Genomic DNA, 20,751 nt, shown 5'->3' on the forward strand with positions numbered 1-20,751 from the left:
ACCTGGCTCGACAAGTGCGACTTTTAAATTTTTCCTTACCCTGCAGTGCATCATTTAACTCAAACTGGCTTAATGAAAGCGCGTTTCGAATTATACTCCAAGCACGCAATTACATGAGCGTGGCTTGCCTGGTGCGTGTTGCAAGCAGAGGTTTTAGCGTTGCGAATACAAAGCAGCAGTTTTTTCATTCCGTGGTTTCCAAATCAGGCCACAGATATGCATTACACAAGTACTTTACCATGGGCTGCACTATCGCGCGATCGCATTGAAGTAAAAGTTGCCAGAGAAGCTATATATTCACGTGTATGATGCTACTAAACAGGCAAAAGCTGCATACTACGTATGCAAGTGCGTCACCATTCTTGTAACGCGTGATGGATCCGATATTGCACGTGATTCTGTGGCATTATTAAAGTTTAGCTAACTAATGTGAGAGATAGAAAACATATTTCGGCAAAGGGATCTTGCAAGAACTGTTTTATTGTCACGGGAATTCGTCGACCTGGTAGTGGCCACATTCTCTCACCAATGCAATTAGATCAAAGTGGCAAGAGATGGTTAGCAACATTAGCCAATGCTTCAGGGAACAGGAGTGCAGAACGGGCAAACATAGATTTTTAGTTCACTCTTTGACAACGTTTACGCATGCTCCCGCCATCTCACAGCTAGAACTAGCATCGGTCAGCGTATTGTGCCGGGAACAGGAGGTGTAGTCTTGTCCGGTGTGCAAACACCAATGAGTGCAACCGCTAAAATGCCGTCTTTTGCATCTTTGTGAACTGGAAATCACCTTAAGGTTGTAATGCATATCCTACCATGTCACATCATGAAATTTCACGTTTTTTGAAATACATGTTAGCATGAATGCTGGATTTACTGCACAAAATTGGATTATAAGACAGTGAAAAAAATGGATTATAAGACAGTGAAAGTTCATAAACTGTGGCTCTAAGCCTTGTATTGTGGCTCAAAGACAAGTGCATGGTTTGCATAATTAGGTATTCCTCCGGGTGTGAAGTATTCCTCCTGGTGTGATGCTGGCGGCGCTAGACAAGACACCTGAATAGCTTGCTTAAGGAGACACTGAAACTTTTTAAAATTATTATCAAATGGCTTCATAAAAAAAGGTTATTGCCAATTACGAACAGACTTTTTGAGCATGGTCAGAAAACACTGCCGATTGGTAGTTGAGACACATGAGAACAGGCAAGACAAATATTATATAATAGAAGACTGGGCTTGTTGGTTTAACATACTTCATGTTCAACGCGCGAATACGACATGGACGAAGAGAGGACTGGAATTTACAATAAATTCTTAAAGTCGGCTTGAAATCGCTTTCTTTGCTTTTAAAAATGATGCCATATATTAAGAGAGAGAGAGAGTGAGAAAAGAAAGGCCGGGAGGTTAACCAGATATTAGCATCTGGTTTGCTACCCAGCACTGGGGGCGGGGAAGTAGGGGCAAGAAAGAGGGGGTAGATAGAGAGAAAAAAAAACAAACAAAAAAACGCACGCACACTCATAAAAAAACGAAAACACACACAGGAAGGGCGTCCTAGCTACAACCGTTCAGTAAGGCCGGTCGATCGCAAAAAGTTTAGTAGCGCTTTCAGGGCCCTCTTCTGTGAAGTTGCATCCTGACGATACTGCAGAATTCCCTGCTCCGACAGAGGTTGATCATCTAATTTGTTGAGTTCCTTGCGAAGGCATAGTCACAGTTTACTATACGCTAGGCACTCACAAAGAATATGTTGAATTGTTTCCTCTCTGCCACAGTGGCCACAGGCTGCGGTGTCGGCCATCCCAATGCGGAAAGCATAGGCGTTGGTAAACGCAACGCCCAACCACAGCCTACATAACAGGGTCTGGTCTGCTCGGCAAAGCCACGACGGGACTTGAAGACTTAGTGTAGGGTCAAGCGAGTACAGTAGGGCATGCTTGAAGTGTGGCTGATTCCATTGTGATGTGGTTTGCTGGCGAGCAAGCCTTACGCCGTGGACCACACGAGCAGCTGGTACTAGAGATAGCAGAGGTTATACACCACCTGACTGAGAAAGGGCACCAAATTACATTTCAGTGGTTGCCCAGTCACTGCGGAATCATCAGCAATGAACGGGCCGATCAAGCTGCCCGCTCAGCCCACACAGAGGATCATAAACTGCGACTACCACTTTCTAGGACAGATGCTGCACGAAAAGCCATATATTAAAAAAATCATAGTGCCATAGGCCTAAGCATCACGCCAATAGCCGATTTGAACAAGGCGCACTCGTGAGTTACAGAGGCCGCAGCGGGAGATCGCAATGTGTCCATGCAATCATTCTGGAAAGCTGCGCATTCGAAGAGAAAGTGCTCAAGGTCACAAGGTGCATGTGATGTACCTTATTCCCCCCATACCATCCTTCCCTGCTTAACTTCCAATACTTTCGTCGGTACGAGAGAAGAGAGAAAGGAATGGCAGCTTGCAACAAATCTTTGTAACTTCGCTCGGACTGAACGGATTCTAAAAGTTCTTGTGACAGTCAAATTGTGAGGCGATAAGCTCTTTCACTGAATCTATTACAGATCAAGGCTATTTAAAAAAGTGTTGCAGAACCCTTTAAAATCGGCCGAGTATGAGCTGAGTTACTGGGATCTGCTGCTCACTTCAAGCACTTTTTCTCTCCTTTTGTACCGGCAAGTGTGCTGAAAGCTATGCAGATGAGGAATGTGAAAGAGGCAACAGCTATGTCTGTTCATTAACGAGCATTTTTAATTTTTCTTCGTATGTGCAGGTCACTTTCAGTGTGGCTACATTTCGCAACAGCCACGGTATCTATGCAGCTCATGATGCTCAAATCAGCTCAGGGCAGTGGACTTCGGGTTTATGGTGCGGTCATGAGGGTTTATGGCATAATTTGTCGAGGATAGAGTCAGCGATTCCTAGATGAGTTCGAGAATTGTGAATTCCAGGCCACGAGCTGAGTTATAATGTTTGGCTTGCATGTTTTCAGGAGCCGTGAGAAATTTCTGATCATGTTCAAATGTTGCAGGGACCCTTACAATAACCAAATTATCCTATTCGAGACAGTTGCTAATAGCCTGGTATTTGTGTTACATTTACATGAGTGCTACCATTTTAGCGTACTATCGTGAGCAATACGAGTTCAACGTGCGAGTGTATCGCCAAGAGCCTCAAAGTACAGATAATGTGATACGAGGCTGGCGCTGCCGAAACTGGAGGGGAAAGGAGGGTGCTCTTCTGCTGACTGTTGGCACTTCCATATCACTATACTCGTACGACCGTTGCTGTGAAATAGCAGTTTATCGTGTGCCTTCCGCCGCTAGCAATGATAACACAAAAATGAAAAATTCACCGAAAACAGGGATGTGTATCAAAATGCTCAGCGAACACCATCTAGATGCAATAAAAGCACGGCCTGTGCATTGCGACCGGCTACGTCACAGCCGATATTTGTGTAGCTGCATAGGCTGCTAGGACAGCTGGTTATGGCTGTGCGCTTTGATGTGAATTCATATCACCAACAGCAGCCACTAGCCCTTGACACACTGCTATAAGCTGCGTTTTGCAGCAACGATATCGAGCAGGGAGTAACAACAGCTAGCGTAAGCACACTGCCCTTTTCATTTTGTTTGTCACAGCGGCTGTTGCAATTCAGCCAATATAGGGTTTGAGGCTATTCGACACGCATTTGCGTGTTCGAGTTCATATTGCTCACGATTGTACATGCGACTGTGTGAATCCACATTCACTATGCTGCTCCAACAGTTATCACTATAAGCGTTTCTATAAAAAAAAAAAACGAATTCTTCACGACTCGAAATATATGATACCATTTCAATAACAACCATCTGAGTAAGGCATAGATGAGTGGTAAATAACAAAAACGACAAATGCGAGTGCTTATATGGTTTACACTATTTCATCTGCCTTAACAAAGGTGCTGCAATTAAAATATACAATAATGAGTGATCAACCAGCCTATCAATACCTCCTGAACAGTGTTCACAAATTGTTCACACAAACCTCTCAATTTAAGAACGTGCAACAATACTTTCTTTAATGAACACACATCGACCACCTCGAAATCGCTTCGGCTCTGCGCTGCATGATGATGTAAACGTGCCGTGCTCGGTGTGTGATGATGGATGTTTATTCTGAGGACTGGGGCCTTCGTGGCTTTTTCACCGGGGAGTCTTCTTGCAATGTCTGCCGGTGCTTCTCGACAATGCTGCAGGCAAGGCCTAGGATCACCAGGTTCAGCAGCACCTTCATGCTGCACAGACTGCGATACCATTCATCATTTGTAAGTGGCGACGCGGCACAATTCCTTTGAGCGAGAGTTACAAGAGAAAATTACGATCATGACTGAGCTGCTGGCAGCAACCATTCGCTACAAGTATTTAAAGAGACACTGAAGTGAAACAACTGATTTAGACAGATAAATCGCACTCTGAGACATCTAATGTCATTACTTTAACTATCATAGGTTTTGATAGAGGTAAAAATGAGGGCAGAGGTTTAAATTTTAAATTCATCCGCAAAAGATGCAATGGGTTTCAAATACATATTACTTTTTGTATATTGGCAGCAATGGTTCACCATTATCAACACGGACCGCAGAAAACACTGAGCAAAAGCACTGCTCAAAGCACACGACAGGAACAGTAAATCTCTTTTTGTAGATGCTAGCCCACACCCTGAACGAAAAGATCACACTGCTGTCGTGATTGACACGTCCGGCAGTTGTATTAATGCGTGCTCTGTCATAACAAACAATATAGAGGAGGCTGAGGAGGTAGCCATAGCCATGGCTATTACCTCCAACAACCACTCATTCATAGTGAGCGATTCGCAAGTAGCAATCAGAAATTTTACGCAAGGACGGATTTCACAGCAAGCCCTCAGAATCCTCGTTAATAACCAAGAACTACACAAAGTAGATGAACCGAAATACCTCGTATGGTTCCCAGTGCACACAGAGACTGATACACCCAATCGTAACGAGCTGGCTCATGAGTTGTCGCGAGAATGAACCCGCCGCGAGTTGCCACGAGAATGAAAGCATGGAAGTGGAGGCAGGCTTGACTCTCTTTGGGCGGTCTGTATCCAAGCATGGCCTGCGGTACACCACTCTTGTGTCCGACGGAGACAGCCGTACCTTCGCTGCCGTCACAGAAGAGAATGTGTACGGGCTAGTGCCAATTGTAAAAGAAGAATGTCTGAACCATGTTCAGAAAAGGATTGGAAGTGTTCTTCGAAACATTGTGCAGAAAAGTGATAAGCCACTGAGTGGGAAGGGGAAGCTGACTAATGCCCTCATTGAAAAGCTGACAGGATATTATGGTTGGGCCCTGAGAAACAATTCAACTGACCTAACAGCCATGCAGCGTGCAGTGATGGCAACATATCACCACGTCACATCGACTGACCAGGACCCTCACCATGAACTTTGCCCAGAGGGGGCTCAATCGTGGTGCCGCCATAGAGCTGCAGAGGCAAAGCGTGAGCCACAGCCGAAACATAAACACAGCCTACTGGACTATGTCGCTGCAGCTATGCTGCCCATCTACGAAAGACTGTCACAAAAGTCGCTTCTTCAGCGCTGCCTGGGAGCGAAGACGCAAAATGCATCAGAATCATTCCACTCCATTCTGTGGTCTCTGATGCCGAAGGAACAACACTCATCCTTGATCGCGGTAGAAACAGCACTGCATGAAGCAGTGCTGCGCTACAATGCCGGCTGCTGCAAAGCAACCCAAGTGATATCGGACTTCAACCAGGTCATCTGGCCATCCAGCGAGCTCGTGAAAAAGACGCTTTACGCCTAAAAAAGAATTCTAAAAGACACCAAGAGAAGATGGAGGCCAAGCAAAAGAAGAAAAAAGTGCGCCAGGACACTTCTAGCTACTGTGCTGGAGCTTTTTGAAGAAAACACGTGTTTTGAACTTTCGCGGCCTGTTTTCTCAGAACGGATTTTTTTGCTAGTTGTGGTGCTGAGAAAAGCAAGAACTCGAAAACCGTTCATCAGATTTGTATGCCGTTTTTTTTATTCTGTTCCTGAATGACCTTGCAAGGGCGTAACAAGCTCCTTTTTTTTTGAAAATCGGTGCTGTTAATTTATAATAAACAATTAATTTTTGATGAATCTGGTCATTACTGGTTACATCAAATTCAAAGTTGCGTGAAAATTTTGGGGGGGGGGGGGGAATTAAAAAAAAACGCTTTGTAGCGCCCTGGGATAGCTATCAAGGAATGACCACAATGAATTTCAGCTTTCTACTATGTCCTGGGATTTCTCACGACTCTTCCTCAGGCACCCATGTGAAGCACCCAGTTAAACCTCAATAACTCTAGAACTAAGAAACACAGCTTCGTGAAACTTAGCAGTTGTGCTAGTTTTATTGTAGTGAACAACCCCTGAAAGTTTCATACAGATATCTTAAAAAATAAAAAAGTTCGATCTCCAGGGTAGCCTCCCCCCTTAAAGGAGTACTACAGGAATTATAAACGTTTTTGGGTCGTTCTAAATAAAAACACAGGTATCGAGAACCCTAAAAAGCGTGTCATAGTACTTTGAAATGCATTGAACATATTTTTGATGTCGCTATCTTAAAACAGCAATTTTGGTTTCAGTATCGAGGAGATGGCTTGGCAATGAAGTGTCATCAGAAGCTTGACGTCACGAAAAGACTGAAACTCACCACATACTAGCAACAGCTATCAGTTTGCTGTCACTCACATAGTTCACATAAACAACGATGAGTGAATAGCCATCCAGAGAGACTGACAGCTATTTAGGCTGGCTGCAGTGTGCACTTTTCCAAAACCCAGCAAACTGTGTTGACTTGTGATAATGTTCACTGCAGTGGGACTGGCTTGGCGATGCTAGGCAATGAAAAGTTCTAGATCAAAGTATTTTATACGTGATGCCTGGCTCTAGTGCGAGAAGAGTGTTGAGAGTGCACACCGTGGAAACAAAAAATGTCCTTTTCAGGGAGCCTGAAGGCATGTCAGTACTCTTTTAAGTCTATGGCCCACCCCTTCAGAAGCCAACGTACTATCAGCGTCGAATGAAATCCGAACAGTGGCAAGCCTTTGCGATAGTGTAGTGCGTGCCATCCAGTTATCACCATTGACTGGTGCGCGCATCCTGTTCAGCAGCTTTGCGCATATATGCGTGCCTGTTCGTAGTGATAAGTGGATGGCGAGCACTATTGGTCGCGAGATCGAGCAGTCGCCGCCTGGCAGCAATTGGGCGAAATGGTAAAGTGTGGATTGCTCCTTGCGTCGTCTGCTAGCCACGTCGTGTTTCTATGTGCACGTACATCATGCACATTCTCAAAGTGTGATTTGTCCGGTCATGTCAGCACGAGTGTAACTGTTTTTACGTATGTCTGAAACGACGTACGAAAGCATTTGGTCTTTCTCGGCTGCTAATGCTTATTAATAAGATCAGCAAGTGCAACTTTCAAGAGTGCTGTTTATTGTCGTCATACCCTCCATTCACCATAAAATTCCAGAGTGGGTGCTGCTTTCTGTTTCTAGCACATTACAAAATGCACTTGGCATCCTCCCAAACACAAGGACTATTAAATGCTGGGTGAATGCAGTGTTTTATAGTGACTCGACTGTAAGAAAAAAAAGTCAAGCACTTGGCCATGCATTTGCGTGCTGTTGGTAGGCGTACAACTACGACAATGTAGTTTAACGATCATGCGAAGAGCCTTAGTTGTGTTTACCTGGCCGTCATACCACTACATAGAAATATTACTATCACACAAACTGTGAGACTTCGGTACTTGATGATTGATATGTGGGGTTTAACGTCCCAAAACCACTATATGATTATGAGAGACGCCGTAGTGGAGGGCTCCGAAAATTTAGACCACCTGGGGTTCTTTAACGTGCACCCAAATCTGAGCACACGGGCCTACAACATAGACTTCGGTACTTACACTTTACTTAAAACAGAGTTACCGTGCGCAACCATGTGCTTAGATTCAGGAGCACCTTGAAGAGCCCAGACGTTGAAAATTAATTCATGCATCATGTCCTATATATAATGTCGTATAATTTCCCTGAAAATTTCATCTTTCTTGCATTGTTTTCAGTTTTTGTGTGGCATTGTTAGTGAATGACGAAAAACAATGGTAATTTTTGTCTAAAAAAAAAAACATGCTTGTCCCATTAATAAGGCCTTTGTTGTAACACCATCACGCACATAATCCATCGATGAAAGCTTTCTGATGAACTCTTATATAAGATTTCTATTGATGCAAGAACATGTCCGTACACGTGGTAAATGCAGTGTAGCGCAAAGCGCCGTCAGCCACTAAGCTTTCCTGATTAGACTTATCGACTGTCCCACATTTCATGGTGATCAGATCGAGAAAAAATAATCATATGCGTACAAGGTGCGAACGGTGGTACTGAACGAATCGCACAGATATGCGGGCTTTCTACCATCTTTCTTTCTCTCTTTTTTGTAGTATCCAGATGACAAAGATGTAAATAAGTAGTTCAGTCATGCTACAGCAGTGCGTAGCAGGTGGAACACAAGCTAACCACGTACAAACAACACAGCAAAGACGTGATTTAGTGCGAAAGTGTGAAGAGAGTCACTCAGGGCGAGCATCCCTATGAAAGGCAGAACGCGCTTAATTCGCGGGCAATGTTAATGTTGCGTAAGAGTAGAGCACCTATTAAGTAGAAAAGAGAGTAAACATTAACAGTAAACTGTAGTCAACGCATTTTATCTGCCGACAATCGGCTGAGACCGCACGCAACAAAGTGTCGCTGCGTGTATTTGTATACGCGCCGCCGACCGCCTATCCATACTTTTGTGGGGCAGTGCTGCCACCTATAGCTCGATTTCGCTGCGAATACCATTGCGAAGGCTTGCCGCTGTTCGGGTTTCATTTGACGCTGATATTACTTAATTTTTATAGGTTAGGAAAGTCGTGGTACATATTAGACACCGTTTCAATTGACGACGTCATGACCAATGGCGCAGAAACTTCAAGCTGTTGTTCCCAGCCGCAATTTCTTTTTGCACAATTTCTTGATTACCGTTTTCTTGCTTTCGGTGTTCTTGATTGATTGATATGTGGGGTTTAACGTCCCAGAACCACTATATGATTATGAGAGACGCCGTAGTGGAGGGCTCCGGAAATTTAGACCACCTGGGGTTCTTTAACGTGCACCCAAATCTGAGCACACGGGCCTGCAACATTTCCGCCTCTATCGGAAATGCAGCCGCCGCAGCCGGGATTCGAACCCGCGCCCTGCGGTTCAGCAGCCGAGTACCTTAGCTACTAGACCACCGCAGCGGGGCTGCTTTCGGTGTTCTCATGAAAAACGTGATGATTTTGGAATTGTTGAAGAGTGATTTCTTGTCTTTACTCATCAAGATTTTTCGATGCGGCCTGAAGAATAGCATCTTACCAGCTGAAGACTGGCTGACCTCGTTTTCTGTTACCTTTACTTTTTTTTTGCATTAATCCATAAGCTTATACTTCAGTGTCCGTATGGAAATAGCCTACATGAAATAACTACATTTCTTTGACAACCTTTTGCACCAAAATACCACTTATGATTATTCTCTGCTGTACCTGAAAGGTAATTTTTTTTTTTTGCTCATGGGACTCTCAAAACGATGCCAGCTCCACAGAACAAAAACAAAAAACTTTCATATTTCCACCAGCTCCATGACTCACAGCTATATGGCGCAACAGGGAAAATAAAAGAACTGTTACACACATGTTGGTTTCCAGACAAATATACTTGCCTTCTAACATTTTTGCTGCCACTTGATTAGATTCCTCATCGCTCTAAACACTGTATCTTTCGGTATGAAGGGGCTTAAACTGTTGTTCCATAGAAGTTCACAGATATACTATTCATCGCTGAGAAACAGTGTTGTAGATATTGCTAATAGCTTTGGATAATATTTTGCAAAATAGCACTACAGTAGGTTACAACTAGAATTATGCAAATATTCGAAAATTCGAATATTTTATTAATAGTGCTTGCCATTCGATTCGCACTGAAATTTTACTATTCGAAATTCCAGAAGACAAATACAGTCAACATCAGATTGACTGTGACCCCTTCATACTTTTTTTTTTTAATGTGCTTTACCCCACTACACCCTCGTACTGCAGCAAAGCTCTCTTTCAGGTTCTGCTACGATCGCAAATGTATTGAATAAAAAAAGAAATGCTGGTTCCAACACAGAGATAATTGATGTGGCAGAAGTGGAGGCTTGATTAATGCTGTTTTGAGCCAGATATTTGGGAAGTCCAAAAAAATGAACGCGGAAGATGTTTTGGCATTCAAAATTTCAGATATTTATATATATATATATATTAATGTCTACAAAACTTATTTGGAACTGCGGACTCGAAAGAGGTATACCTTGTCTACCGCATCAGTTGGGCTTCCACAAAAATTGAAAGAGGAGAGAGGCTGAATCTCTGCCTTTCTAGAGTAGAGTGTTGTCGGCAACACTTCAGTTGCACCAAATCATGTACATAAACACTATTCGGCCTTTGCATATCCTTATTCCTGATAAGACTACGAAACACCACCTTACTAACGCCTCATCAACCTAGCTAAACGGACGCTTTCATGTTGCTATCGAATAAGAATATGCCTTAAAAACACCCTCCAACTTTTTTTTTTCTGCCATATCGCTTCGAATCATCAGAAAAATGTTCTACAAATATTAGAGAAATATTCGATTTGATCTGACCTAACACTTAAACATTCGAGTTCCCTTCACACCCAAAATTTTGCTAATCACGCAGCTCTACTTACAACCAAAGAAAAAATATAGGCTGTGCCCACAGGACACCTGCCATTCTACTGCGCTAGCTGGTTTCTGTTCAAACTATAAGTATTTTTCATTTGCTAATCTGAATACTACTAGAAATGGGAATGAAAGAGTTTGTAGTTCTAACTTAAAAGGGACCTCTGACAATTTTCCCAGTAACCATCGAATGGCTTCACTATACCGCCTCACGGATCGACCACTGCAAAAATGTTTAATAGTATCCGTCAAGTACGAGCAGAGGTATAGAGATTTGCCGCACGCTGTAATTGCTTTCTCTCTTCTCTCATCCCAGCAAGCGCGCTGGAAACTAAACAGAGAGAGATAGCACGGGGGATGGAAGTTACGTCATGTGCACATCACCTTGATCCTTCCCCCCCCCCCCCCCCCTCGGAAATGTGGCTTACATTAAGTACGATCGCACGATTGCAAGGCAGCTTCTCGCAGTAGCTATAGTCTTGTTAAACAAAACTCTCTTGTCCAAAATTGTTGCTTAAATAGAACAGCAGCCTCTAATATTATTGGTTTCGAGCTTGAATTATGTACTCTCAATAAAGAAAACTCCTCTTAAACGAAACACATTTTACTGGTCCCCTCGGGTTTCAAGTCAGCCAATGCTCATAAATTTGGATATACGGTGTGGTGATTCGGCTACATGGTACCATTTGTAGAGAGAAGAGGTAACTACTTGTAGTCGATTTAAAAGATGTATTGTAAGTCCTAGACTGCATGCTGCGTTATAATGTTTGGCTCGCATGCTGTGAAGAGCCTCAATCACTGTTAGACAGCGTTTTCTGACCATGCAAAAAGGTATTGCAGGAGCCTCTTAAATCATCACGCTTGATGAAGCAGTGATGTCAAAATTTCTTTGAAATATGCCAAGGCATTGAAGTTTTCAGGCAGAACTAGCAACACAAACGTGTCTTTACGGAAAAATCGAGTTTCTGAAGACTGCATAAAGTGCTTGATGTCACGAAAATGCGTGAACACAATTGGAATAAGCCTCTACGCAAATTCTCTCAGGCTAGAACAGTGATAGCTGCAGGTGGAGCTTAGATTTATGTTTCGGTTGTAGCTGCTAGTACAAAGAATAGACGGTGTTGAAGGTGTCACTAACCAGAGATATGCGAGAATGGCTAGTCGCAATGAGCTAGGGGGACACGCCATCACTCGCAACACCAGGGCTGCCAAAGGCAAAGGTGTGAAGCCAAGCCGGCGTGACACCAGATCCCCGTGGTCCGAGGGTGCCTGTAAGAAGCATCTCGCTGAGACCTTGTTCTGCAGCTACACACTCGATCTGTCCGTAGGCAACGAGACTAGGTTTGATGAGAATAATTTAGTCATTCGATCAGTACAAATTATTCAATTACTTCACACCGGTGTACTGACACAGAGTATCAGTACACCGGTGATTACAACGTGATTCTCACGCTGCAAAGGCTTCCTGAAAGTTGTCTTTTATGATCTTCCCAAAACGCTCGGCGAAGGCTCTTTGGATGGTGGGAACACTGTTAAAATGGCGACGTTTCAGGCTTCTCTCGAGGTTCAGGAACAGAAAAAAATCTACTAAGCTCACACTAGCACTAATGCAGTCCCAATACAACCCTGATGTGCTTCCCGTTCTCAAAGCTGAAGAGAACCTTAAATGGCCACTACTTCAATGGTATTCTCGCCATCTAATGGGCTGTCATGGAGTGTTTCAGAGAGGTCATGACAACTCAATTTCGGAAAGCCTTTGCAGCATAGGAATCACACATCGGCGTATCCACACCAAAGGAAACTATTTTGAAGAATTTAAATAATGTGGACCTATCGGATTAATAGTATCTACACCAAGGGAAACTATTTTGAAGAATTTAAATAATATGGACCTATCGAATTAATAAACGCTTTTTACGAGACCCAGTCTCACTACTTTACGGACAGACCCCGTACTTCAATACACACTCACCGTGTTTAGTTTGCTACTGGCCAGGTCATAAGCCAGACTGGCCAGATACTCTTGGTAGACCTGCATGCATTGGTAACCGAATTTGACCACTGCCAATTGTACCTTTTAAGCAATGAAAGATAATCGAATCATAAAGTGGACACTGTGTAAAATAAAATAGTTTTCAGTGATATGACGTAAAAAAGAAAAGGCTTCACTGAATGAGTTTTGTCATCACACTCAACCGCATGTCACTTAAAATGGACCATCTGCACAGCCATAGTCACAATTCAGACAAATCCATCAACTAAGCAGGCAGAGAAGCTTGCGCAGCTACCGTCTGTGCTAATGCACATGAAACACCACAGTGAAATAACCCCATAGTTACATGTGTTTCCCCCACGTTAAATGTTTCGGAAAACACAGGTATGCTAAAGAAAAAAATGTCCTGATTGGTTTGTGTATGTAACCCTTATACATTACCAAATGTCACTGTTGCTGAAAGAGAATGGCTTATTAGCAAGAAAAAAGAATTTTTCGTAACTGAAGGGGTAAACTGAGTGAAATCGCCAAATTTACATAGTCTTAACGCTGCTAAATTGGCCCAGGATGAGACAGACACATAAAAACTGAGTGAGCAGTGACTTTTGTGTGTCTATTTTTATCAGAAAAACATTTACTATATATACCACAAGCGAAACAGGCGTAGGTCATCATTATTTCAAATAAACACGCAAAAAGAAAAAAAGAATGAAAAAGAGATAGATACGGCTTGCACTGCGATTGATGCAAAGCCATACAAGCTACAAAGCCCCAAAGCTCTTGCACAAGTGAAATATGCTGACATTATGTGTTTTGACAGCAACTGATAGAAGTTTTGGTCAATGTTAAGGTGCCAAAGGCTGAATTTAGCAAGCTTAGAAAACTTTAACTGGATCGAAATCGACCAGGTACAAATAGCTTGGATATTGTGATACCGCACTGTGCTGAAGAATACAGGCCCAATGAACCTCCGAATGGAAATTTAACGAAATGAAGAAACAGCATAAACTTAAACACTATAAGGAAGTTAAATCTGAACAGCACTCACCTGCCATGATATGGCATTGAAGCGCGTGACAAAGGCATGCTTGACCCAATCGACCAGAACTTCAGCAGCCATCACTTTCACGCAGTCTCCTAGCAGGTTCAGGAGCTGCTCTGCGGGGACACACATGCCTCATATTTCAGAACATCCGGCCAACTAGTCTGTAGTTTTTACCCAGTCACTGTATTAGGCTCCGAAAATTTAGACCACCTAGTGTCCTTTGAGGTTAACCCGTCACTACTCACCCTGCTGCCAGCTGTACTCCCGCATTGTCTGCACAATCACCATCAACAGGAGCACCACGTAGTGGAATCGCTCACGGACATCACTGCAAGCCATCTGGAACAGGTTGTTCTTGGCAAACTTCTTGAACACCATGCCTTTGAGCTCCACGAACTGCAGCCAAAACACACGGTTGTTTGAGCATTATCAGCCGCCCCAAGTCTTGTGAGCGTCCATTTTTTAATACGGCCGAATGGCCACATAACGAATATCAGCATCACGAATCACTGCCTGTAATGCTGTGAGCCTAATTTATTTTGATAAAACACTATCACTATCGGACAGGTCCCGTGTTCTCCCAGGGAATTGAATGCTTGTTCCAGTATTAAAGAGACACCACAGGAAAATACTAAGCTAACATGCACTCTTAAAATGCCATTCTAAAAACCTCGCAGCACTTGTTTTGTACCAAGAAAATGCTCGGATTTCAAAGACCCATGGACCCTTGCACAAACCCTGTTCCAAGCCCCCAAGTGGGTACATGTCAAAATCCCATATAGTACAGTAGACTCTCAGTAAATGGACATATTTTAAATGGAATTTTTGCATGAGAGGAACAGCTGCTTCTAACATGCCTGCTTTTCAGAAATCAGAAATTTTATTGCTAAGGTTAAGGCTTGGGCAAGTTGGTTCACATGCATAGTGAAATCAACAGTGTGAGAACGACCAGGTAGAAACAGAGGAAACATGCAGAGCGCCGACTTACAACTATTCTTTATTGGGGAAAGTGAATGTATTTATACCAGGGCAGGCAAAATGCACATGACCACCACAATACGAAAATGTCACTCTGACATCAACATCACCGTATCACCACCCTGTCTCACAACACTCGTGTTCATCTCAAAGATAAATACACATTTCTGGCTCCTGCTATTGAATTTTGCACTTGAATTCCCAAAAATATAACCTTTGAGATTGGTTCTATACGATTTTCTCCAAAGTGCAGCTAGCATTTTATTCTGTCTAACAATGTAATGCAGCAATCTTATTACAAGCGGTTGCGAACTAGTGACAGAACTACACTGAGCAGGTGGCATGTCATCGGTTAGTTACCAAATAATGACCTATTGGAGTGGCAAGCCATGTCCTGCATTTATGTTTATATCATGAATAAGGCACTGTTGGTGATAATTTTGAAGTTTTAGATGTTCTGAAGTTATAATCTATCAGGGTGTCCTAAATTGATTTGCCTTAGAGTTCTTGTAAGAATAACATTTAGAGCGTTCTTTGTGTGCATATCAACATGTCTTTTGCACGCTCGTTCGTCAATCTTATGACTCACCAACCTGCTAATCGGCATATATTCAGAAATTAACAGAAGCAACTTGAAATGGCACATTTTAGATTGTCATAGTTGTCATCCTAGATTGTCATAGTTATAGTTGGCCCAGAATAGCAAGCTGGCATACTGATACAGCATGATCACACCAATCGAAGTTTCGTTTTACGACACATAGCTCTTTGCTAAATTGTAATGAGAACTAACAGACGATGATGATAAGGGAAGTATTGGGGATGTTATTAGAAGTAACTGTAAAGTAAATGTGAAGAAAGAAAACTGAACGAAAAAATAACTTGCCATCGACAGGATTCGAACCTGCGACCTTTGAATAACATGTTTTTTGCTGTGGCATGAGTTACTAAAATGAATGTATGGACTGCACGACACCTGTGGTCCTATCAGCACCGTCGGGATGTCACATCTGTTAATGCCAGTGCTTAAGGTAACAATGAAGGTTACACCGAAATTCATACCGTTTCATTTCAAACACAACTCAGCTGTGAGGAGGTTCGGTGGCAGTTGCAACGTACATTGTTTGACATCATGATGGTCAGCAGGGCCTTATTTTGGGAGTTGATTGCGACACTTAAGGTTGTTGCCTGAAGCATCACCAGCACACAGTGAAGCACTGTGGAAGTCCAGTCAAGGTATTACAACCTTTGATGAGAGAACAGAGTGCTAACAAAATATATGTGTTCCACTGGAGAAAATACGTGTCACTACCCCTCCATGTTTCTTTAAAAATTTGGTGATGAACTTGTTTATGAATGATGTTCATCATCACATTATATTTATATATATGTTGTACATCAACATTTTCACTTGCTCTTTTTATGTAGTTTTTATGGCTGCTATTGAAAAGCTCAATGATATCTTCTTTTTGGCAAATGTTAGGTACATATTTTACGATAAAAAATGAATACACCATCACAAACACTCATGCTCTCGAAAGGGTCGATTTCAGTAAGTGTGGTCGCTCAATGCAAGCAGTAGGCGCTGTTCAATCTACCTCGAGAAAACGTTTGCAGGAAACGCCATTCTGTGCACAAAATGCACGACAAAGCGGGGTCACGGCAGGGTCGGTCGTGAGCACACAATAAAAGGAAAATGTTTAACAGGGGCAATGCGGATGTCGGTCTCTTCTGTGTCTGAACAATATTGAATGCCGAAATCTGGGCACTTCAATGGCATTCACTAGGGATTCAAGTTATGACACGATATGTGCTAGTTAATTCATCCCTGTGCAAACTTCTGCCAACAATTCTAACTGTGAAAAAGTGCGCATCCGAGTGAAGTCAATGCTACAATCATCATATTTGTGTTTTAGGAAGACCTTACCCTAGCTAGGCTGTGTGCTGTGAGCACCGATCTACTTAGCTTTGACTGCACCCAAAGTCTACAAATGAGCACATTTTTGTGTTGTGCTCATATTGAAATGTGACATTCAGTTGCATTACATATAAGTGATAACATGCCACAGCCAATGAAACAGAAATTTAAATTCAGGGGTTTTATATGCCAGAACTATATTACGATTATGAGATAATATATAGTGGGTGACTTTAAATTAATTTTGACCACCTGGTCAGAAACATGCACTTAAGTTTAAAGGGACACTAAACAGAAAGTCAGCATTCTGATATTAGTAAATTACTTTGTCACAATTCACAAAATTACCATGCTTGCCACAAGACGATGATAAGAAAAAATGCAGGTCGCAATGCCATCTTCAAAGCTCCGCACCAAATTTCGTGATGTGGTACATTTTACCTGTATCTACTAGGCTCTACATAGTTCATAATTTGTAAAAAATGATTTAAATTGTCCTTTGAGGGGGCCAAAGGCTTAACATACCAAGTCTCAGAAAATTTCTTTGAGCCAATGTTGCCAGAATATGAAAAATACACTTTGAAATTTATGACGTGATGTGCGGAGATTTCAGCACAAAATTTCACAGTAATGAAACATTGAACTTGATTTTCTCCCCTATTAAGAAACCTATGGTGGTTAAAGTCAAGGACATTAAAATTAAAGTACAAATTTTAAAGTACAAATTTTAAAGTACAAATTATCTACCTAAACCAATTCAACATCTCGCCTCAGTGTCCCTTTAAGTACACTTGCGTTTTGGCATTTTACCCACTTTCGAAATGTGGCTGCCATGGCAGGGTTTGAACCCACATACCAGAGCTTAGCAGTGCAACAACTTAGCCTACTAACCTACCACTGTATGCAGACAAAGCCATTGACTTAAATCATAACTTTCTTATTACATATTATATCTCGTTTAAGTTGTTTAGAATAAACTCATCACCAAGAATGAGTTTATCCCTGAAAGGATACGAACATAGGCCAGGGCCACGGCAAATTGTGCTAAGAGCACCAGGCGGCGGCGTGCTCGTGGCTGCTCTGGTTCTGCTGCTGTCCACAGCAGGGCATCCAGAATGTCCTGACCAAAGGATGAGAACAGCTTGTCTGCTACCTGCACCAAGGGTTGCAGAGAGAGAGAGAGAGAGAGAGAGAGAGAGACAAATTTATTTTCCGAGGGTTGCAGTCATGCTAAAAAATGAAACGTGGTGCTTGACGTCCTAAAGCAACTCAACAGACTGGGAGAGACATCTAGAGCTGACCAACTTTGACCATCCAGGGTGCTCTAAAAAGTAAATAAGAAAAGGCTTCACTGAGCAAATGTGGTCTTATAAATGTTTGTCTCCTGAAACGCCACAGCTGTAGTGACCGCCATTACTGCAACGTCCCGACACAAAGCAAAAATAACTGATGACCTATAGCCGCTTGCGACCGTCCAGTGCGGCACAAAAGCCAACCGTGAGAACATAAAAATGAAGACAGCTGCAAGCATTGTTTTTCGCTGCAATTCACAGTCAGGAGTGTGTTTCCAAAGCGTACTACCCGAGTTGTTGCAAGCGCGTAAAACCAGTTGCAGAAGCTCACACTCCAAGTCATAAAGTGCTCCAGGGTGTCACCAGAGAGGGGCTCGTGAAAGGGAGGGGAGTGGGGTGGAGATACCTGTAAACTTTAGCCTGTGTTACACAGTGCGTGCAGGGGTGTCCTAGTCAGCACCACCACCCCCTTTGTGTCACAATACTGGCATGGCTTAAAGTTTCCTGTTCTAGATTTCCAAGGCTGAGCAACGCAACTTAAACACGTGCCTCGAGCATGTTGAAGAAGATGTACAGCTTGATGACGGACTGGCTCTTGACGATGTGGTACAGCATGGACATATCCACCTGGGACACAAGCAGCCACGTGCCTAGAAGTACAAGGCCCTTGAGCAGGTCACATGACTCGGCTGGCTGCAGTCGTCGCCGACCCACCAGCCGCGCTCCAAACAAGCCCACGGCCAGTGTGAAGCGCACGGGCAGTAGCGTAAGCACTGACAAAAAAGCATCTGCACACTGTAAAAACCCATAACCCACGAAGATCTCCAGTGCTCGAGGGATTCGGAAGAAAGCGTAGAACTTCTCTCGGCGCTTCTCGTACCGCTGCTCTTCCAGTTGGTAGCCACGTCGGACCTCCCCATGCAAGTATGACCACAGTGAACCTGCGGAGAGTTCCTGTACTGTCAAACAAAGCTCGCTTGACCATATGTGCCCAGAAGAAAGATTACAGTGCAAAAAAATGTGAAAGTTCTGGGGTTTCATGACCAATAAACAGTATATGACGTTTTGGATGTAAGACCCAGGCCATGTCGAAGTCTTTGTGGCATGACTTGGTGCTGAAAAAACCACAGCTTTTTACAGTTAATACAAGTGATGTTGAGCAAAGCTGTTGAATCTGGATGAGTGTTGCCATGGTGGTGCAGCTTTTACGGTGCTTGGCTTACACGTGCGAGTTCGATCTCGGCGAAATGTCAGACGCCTGTGTACTGTGCAATCTCAGCGCACATTAAAGAACACCAGGTGGTCCAAATTTCCGGAGCTCTGCGCTACGGCATTTCTCACAATCTTAACATGATTTTGGGACATAAGCTTACAGATATTACTCTTAAATTTGAATTTGTGAAAGTGTTTGTTCCTGTGCTGTATACATGAGTAGAGTTGTGAATAGCAGCCCATTCAATCATGCACACAAATCAACTAACACAAACACCATATTATCGCTAACATATGCGTGCCTTTATTTTATTATTCAATTATTCAGACCCAAAACTTTATTCCCAATTCTGATGGCAAACTTCCATCACTTAGCTTCTGGTGAAAAATGTCCTAGCTGAGGTCCTACGAACTGCGTAGATTATTTTGGACATTATGAAAAATTTAGCACAAGGTATGTGCCTATAGCACTGTCAAGTGTTAACAAGAAATCTGTTCACTCGGGCACGTGTGAAGGTTCGAGCCTCAAAAAAAGGCATGTGGCTATAGGGGCGCTATGTAGAAAAAGTAATTACCAACAGTATTAATTTGAACTCCGGATTCAAAAGCAATCGTCGAAGCGCAGTTCATTCAATGCACACGTGACGCGTGCATAGCTTTCGGAATATCAGAGATTGCAAATGAACAAAATAAGAAACAATTCCAGTTCAGAATATTTATTAAACAGCACGTGGAAGACGCGGCATACACGCACACCCTGTGTGTGCACGTGCTATTCCTGAAAGCAACTTGTAGCGAGTTCAAACCATTATTCGCACTTAGTTTCGCTTTGACGTGCAGTTCAAAAGGATGGCACAACAACGCAGTAAACAACTGCTATCAAGCAGACAGCTCATTCCGTAGCACAGGCAGGTTGACCGGAAAGATGAAAGCGCAACTAATCCTTCGCCATGGCAAAGTTTCCCGTATAGTTTGAATGAACACGGCGAAACTGGGTTCCGCAAAAGCTTAGCGAAATCGCAAATGTGCACGCTAGTATTCTGACAGACCCGTAAGGATAATCCAAATAGAACACTTATACTTCCGCAATTTATTCTCTAAGCAATGCTTGCACGCTCCGTTTTTCCTGGTACTACAAACGAGCATCCATTCAATAGCTGCCGCCCACTTGCAAAACATGCATGCATTGAAGAAAATAAACTCACGCCTATTTGTTCTGCGTGGCACATTTTTGCTCGGCCATGATTCAGGACTGGGCTTAACATCTTCTAGCTGAATGTCAGCGGTGACATCGGTGTCTCCGCCACTTTGGTGCGGCTCTTGTGGTTCATTGATATCTTCGCTGAATGCGTGCGCCACATCCACCATAGTGACATTTTTCTCTGGCTCCCTGTGATAGCTTTAAAAATAAACAAGTGAGCAAAACGTTATCTAGCCTGCGGTAGTGCGTTTGAAAAGAACGAACGCCACTTGATGGCAGCACGAACGCTAGCTTGT

The 20,751-nt window shown here is 43.0% G+C and overlaps 1 protein-coding gene across 2 annotated transcripts; it reads right to left on the minus strand.

Annotated features, from left to right (window-relative positions):
- Positions 1-462: 462 nt before the first annotated feature.
- On the minus strand, positions 463-20,659 carry LOC119172068 (protein TAPT1 homolog). Of its 2 annotated transcripts, none has more exons than XM_075892872.1 (9): positions 20,460-20,659; positions 18,588-18,983; positions 17,765-17,899; positions 15,952-16,049; positions 14,100-14,250; positions 13,858-13,967; positions 12,789-12,848; positions 11,955-12,085; positions 463-4,288 (listed from the first exon to the last, which is right to left on the minus strand). In XM_075892872.1, exons 1-9 carry the CDS (start codon positions 20,620-20,622, stop codon positions 4,156-4,158), a joined length of 1,377 nt encoding a protein of 458 aa, XP_075748987.1. In that variant the 5' UTR covers positions 20,623-20,659; the 3' UTR covers positions 463-4,155. The 2 variants fall into 2 exon arrangements, with proteins under 2 accessions (XP_075748987.1, XP_037278940.2); XM_037423043.2 differs by having other exon boundaries at positions 17,765-17,903; positions 18,592-18,983; positions 20,460-20,657.
- Between the last annotated feature and the right edge of the window lie 92 nt (positions 20,660-20,751).

This window comes from Rhipicephalus microplus, chromosome 4 (genome assembly GCF_043290135.1).
Source record: "Rhipicephalus microplus isolate Deutch F79 chromosome 4, USDA_Rmic, whole genome shotgun sequence".
Lineage (NCBI taxonomy): Eukaryota > Metazoa > Arthropoda > Arachnida > Ixodida > Ixodidae > Rhipicephalus > Rhipicephalus microplus.